The 9154-nt window shown below is 39.4% G+C and overlaps 1 protein-coding gene across 1 annotated transcript in view; it reads right to left on the bottom strand.

The window, feature by feature from the left end:
• Nucleotides 1-400: 400 nt before the first annotated feature.
• Nucleotides 401-9154, bottom strand: part of LOC124752849 (cell division cycle protein 27 homolog) — a gene marked incomplete at its 3' end in the record, with an annotated part of 61007 nt that continues 52253 nt past the window's right edge. Inside the window, exons 4-5 of the mRNA XM_047249003.1 lie at nucleotides 5206-5388; nucleotides 401-675 (exon numbers count right to left, since the gene is read on the bottom strand). Of these exons, the coding sequence (XP_047104959.1) occupies nucleotides 401-675; nucleotides 5206-5388 (458 nt within the window). The remainder of the gene's footprint in view (nucleotides 676-5205; nucleotides 5389-9154) is intronic.

Here is a 9154-nt window from a genome sequence, read left to right as displayed (position 1 = left end):
GAGAGCAAGAAACTGTTCAGTAACTCAACTTGTATTTTTTTTCTTGGGAAGATAATTATACTTTTTGTCATCTGCCATGTAATCTATCAAAGAACTAAAGTAAATGTGTAAAATAATCTTGGAGCTTGGCCCTTTCAGTGTGTATTACTTTTGAAGACACATCAATTTCAAATGTGCTGGTAACCCTCTCACACACACACACACACACACACACACACACACACACACACACACACACACACACAGAGAGAGAGAGAGAGAGAGAGAGAGAGAGAGAGAGAGAGAGAGAGATATATTAAGCGGCCGGTTTCCTCAGTCCAATAATCTCCGAAGTGTTATGCACACATCACAGTTTCACACAGATTAATGAAAATTTATTATATAAACCATCATTGGATACCAAAATCTGGAAGGAAACTCCATGCACTTGCCTGCAGATTGCTTTTGAAGCTGGAAGACTTGCTGAGTAGAATTATATCCATATATACTATTACTAATTAATTTATTATCAGACGATGTGATTGTTTCTTGCCTCTCCTTTTCACTGCGATTTCGTTCATTCATGTCACTAAAACTAGTTTTGTTTAGATTTGCCTTTGCTATTCGAGACTTTGTTTTCCTCGAGGGTGATTTCGGCGTTACAAATTTTGTTCTATTAGGACTCTTGTTATTCTCCTAAAAATAAAATTGCACGTTATGAGAAAAAGAACATTCCACAGACAAATCTGCAAAATAATTAAAGGTTAACATATTAAACTCCTTATAAGAACATTGCATTATTCTAACTTACAGCAAATTTATACTAATACTTGGCATCTTTGCCAAATAGTACAAACACACAATGTTATCACCAAAAAGGTGACATATTTTGATGCCAAAAATTATAAGTCGTGAACAAGAAATTTATGTATACTTTCAAATGTGTGTGTTCTGAATTTTCAGAATGACCTCAATTTCTTCCTTTAGGTGATTAATTTACTGGAAGAAGGATAAATTAATTTAGAGATATTGACAGACTTAAAAGGACAATTCATCACTAAAGAGTGAATGAATGAAATATTCTAACAGCACAGCTGTAATATGCCACATCATAATTAAACCGTTCTGATCACAAACTGCCTTCTCAAAGCTACAATACCAGGAATTAGTAACCTCTCATCTTTTCTTTTTATAGGTTAAGGGGGGGGGGAGAGGTAAAGGAGCCAGAAGTTGTAAGGGGGGGGGGGGGAGACAGACAGACAGAGCGGGGGAGACAGACAGACAGACAGACAGACAGACAGAGCAGGGGAGACAGACAGACAGACAGAGCAGGGGAGACAGACAGACAGACAGAGCGGGGGAGACAGACAGACAGACAGAGCGGGGGAGACAGAGGGGGGGAGACAGACAGACAGACAGAGGGGGGGAGACAGACAGACAGACAGAGGGGGGGAGACAGACAGACAGAGGGGGGAGACAGACAGACAGACAGACAGAGGGGGGGAGACAGACAGACAGACAGACAGAGGGGGGGAGACAGACAGACAGACAGACAGACAGAGGGGGGGAGACAGACAGACAGACAGACAGACAGAGGGGGGGAGACAGACAGACAGAGGGGGGGAGACAGACAGACAGAGGGGGGAGACAGACAGACAGAGGGGGGAGACAGACAGAGGGGGGAGACAGACAGAGGGGGGAGACTGAATGAAAGTGGTGTGCCATTAAAGGTTGAAAGACGAATGTTCCAAATGTTCATCATGACAGAAGTGGCCATCCATCTGGCAATACTCAGTCACACACTACCCTACAAACCTAAGAATTATTCCATGGTTCTTCAGTTTCTCTCAGCATATTTGTTGAGCGAACAGTCCACAAGTGTACAGCCATTTCATAGTGTCCAACACATTACCACACAGGGCACTCACCATTTCAGATGCAGAGTGTCTGCACAAAGAACTCTAACACTCACAACTTTATTCCAAAGAAGAATGGTACCCAGAATGACAAATGAAGCGTGCTCTCCACCCCACCACAACCGTACAATGTGTGGAGATGTAAGAAGTCATAGAGGAGGGGCAAGCCTGCCTTTATACTGTACACTGGTGCACTACTGGGAAAAATCTGACATACTGAGTAAAAACTGTCTTTTGCCTGTCCAATAAAACACAAGCATTACTGGGAAGCATCAAAGACGATCCTGGTTTGCGTAAGACAAACGTATACCTAGTGTTGGGGACAACTGAATGAAAACAATAGATTCAGTCGGTTGTTGGAAAACAATCAACTCATTCAATTGTAGCTTTACATATTGGTAGAATTATTCATTCATTCTTTTGAATGAAACCAGTCTATGTATATGAGCAACTACAAGGATAACAAGTAAATCAGTCAGTAGCAACTTTACGTATCAGTTACATTATTATACGTTCATTTCTTTTTAGGTAAATTGGTCGCGGGGGCAACCAAATGAAAACAGTTGGCACAATCCGTTGGTGTTTTGTGTACTGACTGAGTTTCAAGTGGAAAATGCCTCTGAGCATCCCGAATGCTCCACATCAGCGTCTTACTGCTGCCATGGCCAGGGTTGGCAGCCAGGGCGAGGAGGTGGCGCTGAGGCCAGTCACCACTAGCACAGGTCCCGGCAATGCTGCGCTGTGCTGTGCTCGCCGCAGCCACAGTGGCACCTTCTCGTGTCGACTGCAACCCTGACTCTAGCAGCAGCATGAAGTGGCTATGGCAGTGGTGCCACACGTCCACCCCAATGACTCTCCTCCCACAGAAAAGTGTGAAAAAGTATGGGAGTGAAATCACTATACCCCCCGAGAGAGAGAGAGAGAGAGAGAGAGAGAGAGAGAGAGAGAGAGAGAGAGAGAGAGAGAGAGAGAGAGAGAGAGAACATTCATATAGCTTGTGTACCTGAAGAAATATGGGTCAGTCAGTTGTCTCACATTGAATGAAACCACTCAAACCACATGAGTGAGTGAAAACATTCATATAGTTGATATGGCCACAGAGACTATTTTCTGTTGCTTCATTAGACTGAAAAAACTGAGTGACGGAAAAAACAATCAACTGACCACTCGGTTGTTGAAAACAGTTGGTTGTCCCCATCACTACGTATACCAGATTCCATGTCAGTGTGGGAAGACATGTACTGCACAGAGTGCGCGCACTGTCAAAGATCGTTTCTAAGAATATCAGAGGCACATTCAACTGCTGTATCCCAACCAGTCAGTGGTCGCAGGGTGCTGTTTGAGAATCACATGATGAAGTACAAATGTGAGTACAAACATACCAGGATCTTGACACTGTCTTCAAAATACTGGTACAGTGTCGTTAGAGGGGCCTTAAAATTTGCACCAGAGATGATCTCATCAACAGATATTGCATCTATAATCTTAGCAAAGCATGGGAACCAGCACTGAGCTTAATTAAGAAGAATCTCAGGAAACAAAACACTCTGGTGATTGGGATGAACAAAGAACTTGGATCAACACTAGTGTGTCTACGACCGCAGGCACGTGGCCACGGACAGAGCAGCTCACAGTCACAGGGGTATTACTTGGCTGCGTGCACTCAGGAGCTGAGTTCGTCAGCACACCTGACAGTGGTGACATGTCTGATCACCGAAATATTTTGCCCGTTAGACACTAATGAACTGGCAGTACACTCATGCACTGTTTGACCTAAGAATTATTGTAAGAAGTTCAAGACAGATGTTTCTGAACATCTTCCCTAGAATTCATGCTTGGATCCAAGTAATGTTCATGTTTCCATGCACATGAAGAACTTGGTTCCAACTTTAAGATGCTACAATGTCCAGCAGCAGAATTTTAAGAAGAGTGATTAGTCAACTTATCCAGAAAAATTAGATAATGGTTAAGGCTGAATAGTGGTAACATGGAGAGGTAGTAACTAATGTGTATGGAGTAATAACTTAAGTGTACTTTTCTTGACAAACTGTTCAACTATTCCAGTATTTCAGTCATAGCATTTCATTTTGAAAGCACTGACGAATCCGATACATCTCCACTATATGTTACTTAAAGAAAAAAATTGTGATATATAAATGGTGTTGAGGGGCAAGGGGAGCACACAGACACTGCAGTTATCGGAGGCAGGTGCATGTTCGTGCAGGTAGGATGGTGGACGGGACTGGAGTGGTGCCAGGAGAGTGCACATCTGATGTGGGTGTAAGAGAGCAGGTAGGACAAGGAAGCACGAGAGTGGAAGACTGAGGGGGTTGTGCAAGAGTGCACCTGAATGACTGAGTACAGAGGAGTGTGCAGTTTGCAATGGTGTGTTTGCAGGTGAGTGAGGGAGTGCAGGTGTTGTAGTGTGCTGCAATTGAGTGCTCATGTCTGAGAGGTGTGAGGGAGCACACGTGTGGAGGGGAGTGTGCGAGAGAGTGCATGTATGAGTGAGGGTGTACATGTGTGGGATGGGGTACAAGAGTGTGTGTGTGTGTTGGGGGTACAGGAGTGCATATGCAGGAGGGAGACGGAAAGAGAGTGCTGGTGTGGGATAGACATAAAAGAAGCAGATTGGGAAGAGTGATAGGGCAGTGCAGGTGGGGGGAATGGGAGCATGTGTGCAGGAAGGGGAAACAGGCTGGTAGGTTACAGGACACACTGCCACTTTTTTCCTGCATTAATTATGCTTCTTTTTGTACAGTTAGTTTCATGAGGTGAGTCCTATTCAGGTCACAAGGGATGGTTATTCCAAGGTATTTCATTGTTATTACTGCTTCCTATTACCAGCAAAAATATAAACAAACAGTACTAGGTCTTTTAATCTATTTATGTGCATTGTTTTACATTTACAGCTGCAATCACTTCATAGTGTTACATGATACTGCACTAAGTTGTTCTATTACATCATTGCACTTTAAATACTGGATAGATTCAACTGAAACACAGCAGTTTTCTTTAGGTGACTCACTCTTCTAGAAGCATAACAACAAATGTACCCCAAGTGCTAAAATGAATATGACATGCACTTCTTTCAATCAGAAACAAAAATGCTATCCTACATCGTAAGCTTTATCAGAATTCTCACGCTGAAACCATTTTGTTAGAACAGTACAGTGTGCAAATGTTTTCAATTCTACAGCAATTATCATGGCACTCATGTATTTGCTAAGCAATCAATAAGGTTAAATAATTTCTACTTAAAGTTTTGTGGAAGTGCATAATTTTCAAAATTATCTAATTGGTTAATTACCTTTACAGAGTAGCTATTACTAAATAGTCTGGAACTCCTTCGCACATTCTGACCCGGTTGAAGAGCAGATGCAACAGTTGGACTCGTTGCTGCGACAATGTTTGACGCATTGCTTGTATTCCCAGACTGACTGAAGACTGGTTTACTTTGCTGGAGAGGTGTCTCCTTCCGACTAATCAATTGCTGAAACAAATATAACTTATAATGAATACAAAAACTTTCATGTTCTTCCTAAAATTTAGAAAACAAGGAATAGAACAATGTATTCTAGAACTTTAATTTTTTAACTTCCAAAAATTAGAAACAATACTAATAAAGGACATAAAGTAAATTCAATAAAAACTGGTTATGTTTAAATACATTCAGCACATAGAGTCTTCTTGGCCAGTAATTTCTTCTGTTCTTGTACAAAGAATACACATATCACACGTTTCCAACAAATTGCTGCAGATACAATTACACACTGTATCTCATTTATTGCCAATAGGTTAAAAGTTTACACGTAATATATAAAAGTCTTTCTGCAATCACAGCCAGAGAACCACACGACACCAACTGCTCGCTTATCATCCTATACCGTTGGGCATCATTTGAACGTGGTGTGAAGGCACCATTCCAGTTGCCATCGTATTTCCTGACCTTGGAATAGTTACTTCTCATTCTAGTTGTTCAGCAATTTGTCTCTTGAGTCAAGAGTGAACCCTGTTTCAGCCCACACACCAAGTGAGTGTGTGTGTGTGTGTGTGTGTGTGTGTGTGTGTGTGTGTGTGTGTGTGTGTGTGTGTGTGTTCCTTTTTCAAAAAAAGACTTGTTGGTTGAAAGCTCATTTTGTAACAGTCTTTTTGTTGTGCCTATTTGCGACTCGGCATCTACCCTCTCTCTCTTTTTCATACTATTGTTATATTCCACACTAGATTTTCCATTGTTTGATATAGGATGTCTTCTTCAAAGCTGACAGTATGGCGTATTCCATGAGCGCCACAGTCCAGCCTCCCACCTGCATAAGTTTTAGTTTCTCACAGACGTTGTATTCAGACAAAAATTGTATATGAAGGACTGAGGGTACTGCAAACGTCATCAATACAAGTGTTGTGAAGCTCTCCCATTAGTCCAGCTTTACTGTAAATGATCAACACCTCTGGCTCATTTCATTTAAAATCACCCAAAATAAAGAAATCTCGTTGAAATCATGTCACAGATATTTGTAAAAATTTGGTGTAAGAAAGTACATAAATAGAAAGTGATAAAATAATTTTTTTTGGATTTTTTAGATCAAAACTGTAGAAAGGGGGCTATTTTGAAAAGTCTAGCATTTTCTCCATCTGACGTCAGCGCGAAAGGTAGGTTGAAAGTTTTTAACTACTATAACTCCCTTATTTATAAATCAATTTTATTCAATTTGGTGTCATTAGAAAGATAAAAGGACCAACTATATCACTAAACTATAAAAATGCTGCAACAGTGCACCATTTTAAATTTTGTATCAAAGAATTCCTATTGTCATACATTTTAACATCAATAAATCAGAAGGGTATTTGTTTTGTTTAATCATTTAAAACAGAAGAACAAAAATAATAATATACACGTTTCATTTTGTGACTCTTACCCAGTGGTCACAAATGATGATCAGTTCTTATAAAACACATTCATACAATTCTAAAAAGCATTGATTCTGTCGAACAAGTTTTCAATGGACAATATTATGTCTGATTCAAGAGTATATAAACGACCAGTACTTGTGCTTGTACTAGGAGCAGTCAAAGTCATTAAAATGTTTTCATAAGGTATCCAGCAAACATCAGTGTGAAGTGGCCACGAATAACTTGAGGAAGGGCCACTTGGAGTCATGAACTTGACTTTTGCATCTCTGTGTTCTTCACTTATCTCTAGAATTTTTCTAAGCCACCACTGGTTATCAGAGATAGCTGCAACAAATGTTTCTTCTTTAATTGTGTTAGAGGCAGTGTTTAGAATTCCATGAGAAACTTGAATGAATTTAGTAGATAACAAAACACTCTTCATCAACAACATGTTTTCATTCAGTGGTTTGAAAAAGTGATTTACTCTTGTCCCAGGAATGGTAGAACCAGCCTCATGTTGTTTTTGTAACATGTTTGTGAACTTTGTTATCTCCTCTGTTGTAACATAAAAGGTTTCTATTCCTGGAACGTAAGTTTTGGCAAATATAAACAGATCTTTTGGACTTAAAATGTGACTGTCATATGGACGCTGTAAACTTGCTCTTGTTGCTAAACGTTTAATAGTACCACCAACTCTATCACATGCATTTTTGCCATGACTAGTGGCAAAAAAATTCCATTCTGCAGTTACTCCATAATCTTGCTGTGATGGCACAAATTTAAAAAATTCTTAAAGTTTTTGTATTGTGCAGAACTGCCATCACTGAAGTGGTGGATGTGTGGTAATTGTTCCAATACATAAGTGAGAGCAGTTTTCTGGAAAACATAAAATGTGTTTGTATCATGCTGCACACAGTCACTTATACAACGCCATGACATTGACCTAATGCAATTGTCTGTTTTAAAGTACACCACAAAAGGATGAAGGGTGACTTGAATGTTCTACCAGTAAAATCCTTGTGCAGCATCCCGAAGCAAACAGATATAGTTCTCTGCAAAATCCAATATGATTATGCTTGTAGTAGCAGAGAGGGTTTCTTTGCTTGATAAGAAGTAGTGACTCTTGAGATTTTGATACATAATGATGTGTTAAGTTTTGAAGTTTTTGCACGAGATACTCTACAAATTCATCGATCGTCTTCATTACTGTCTCCAGTGTAGGTCGATCAGTTTGCATCCACTGCTTGAATACAACATTTTCACAATCTTGTACGGACTCCAGCTCCATTTAAAAATTGCGCAGTTCATATTCATCAGGACACCAAGAACAGCAATGCAGCATGCCCTCCTCATTTTCCAGATTGCAAACATGTTTCTGTACAAGATCAGTGTACAGTTCTTTCACATTTGCAGCATGCATTAACAGTTTTACATTTTGGTGATACATGCATACAGATATGTTATGTATTCCACGACTGTTTACAGCAACACATTCTTTTGGCCTAAGTTCACAAAATTTATTAAAACCAATTTTATCTTCAGGGTATTTTTCTCTGAAAGCTACATATACATCTTTCAGATTATGTAAAATTAGTCTTTTTGTCTTATACACTCTTCTGCCATTTTCTGAAGGGACAGACAGAGTCTTTTTTATTAGCAGAAATGCAACTTATATCATCTTCGCAGTAAAAAATTCTGGACACGTATTTCCACATTCTTACCTATTCCGTTTCCCACTTTATAACTCCCTTTTGACAAAATAGCATCATCTTTTAGCAATACCCTCGATTTCTTTACCATGTATTCGGTAGTGTTAAAAAAAATTTGGATTTTTTTCTTTACTCCAAAAAGCTGGTGCTAAGGTAAGTATTTGTAATTTCTCTTTAACATAACTTCTGCTGAACTGCTCTTTAAGTTTTTGCATTAAAATATTACAGTCTGTACATTCAGCACTACCAGTTTCTTCAGACACATGACGCAGAAAAGAACTGGATGGTTTGAAACTTTTTCTTGTTCTCTAATTACCAGACAGAATGGCTGCTTATGTAAGAAGAACAAAATCAAGACGAAAAAAGTCCTTCAGATACATAAAGTGCACAGACACACGAAAACCTAACACACACAACCTGTGTTTGTATTGTTGATTAGCTATTTGAAGCAATTAATTATTACAGCACTATTGAAAAAGTATATGATCTAACAACAGAGGACAAACACCCTTTTGATTATTCTTTTTATGTTGAAAAGTATGGCAGTAGGAATTATTTGAAACAAAAATTCAGAAGCTGAAACTTGTGATTCTGCTGAAAAAAAAATTCCTGAAATTTGCAAAAAATGGTGAGAAATTACATTAATTACAAATTTTCAAA

The sequence above is a fragment of the Schistocerca piceifrons genome, unplaced genomic scaffold (genome assembly GCF_021461385.2).
Source record: "Schistocerca piceifrons isolate TAMUIC-IGC-003096 unplaced genomic scaffold, iqSchPice1.1 HiC_scaffold_488, whole genome shotgun sequence".
NCBI classification, from domain to species: Eukaryota; Metazoa; Arthropoda; class Insecta; order Orthoptera; family Acrididae; genus Schistocerca; species Schistocerca piceifrons.
Note: the sequence above shows the minus strand (reverse complement) of the source record. Positions and strands in the feature narration are given on the sequence as shown.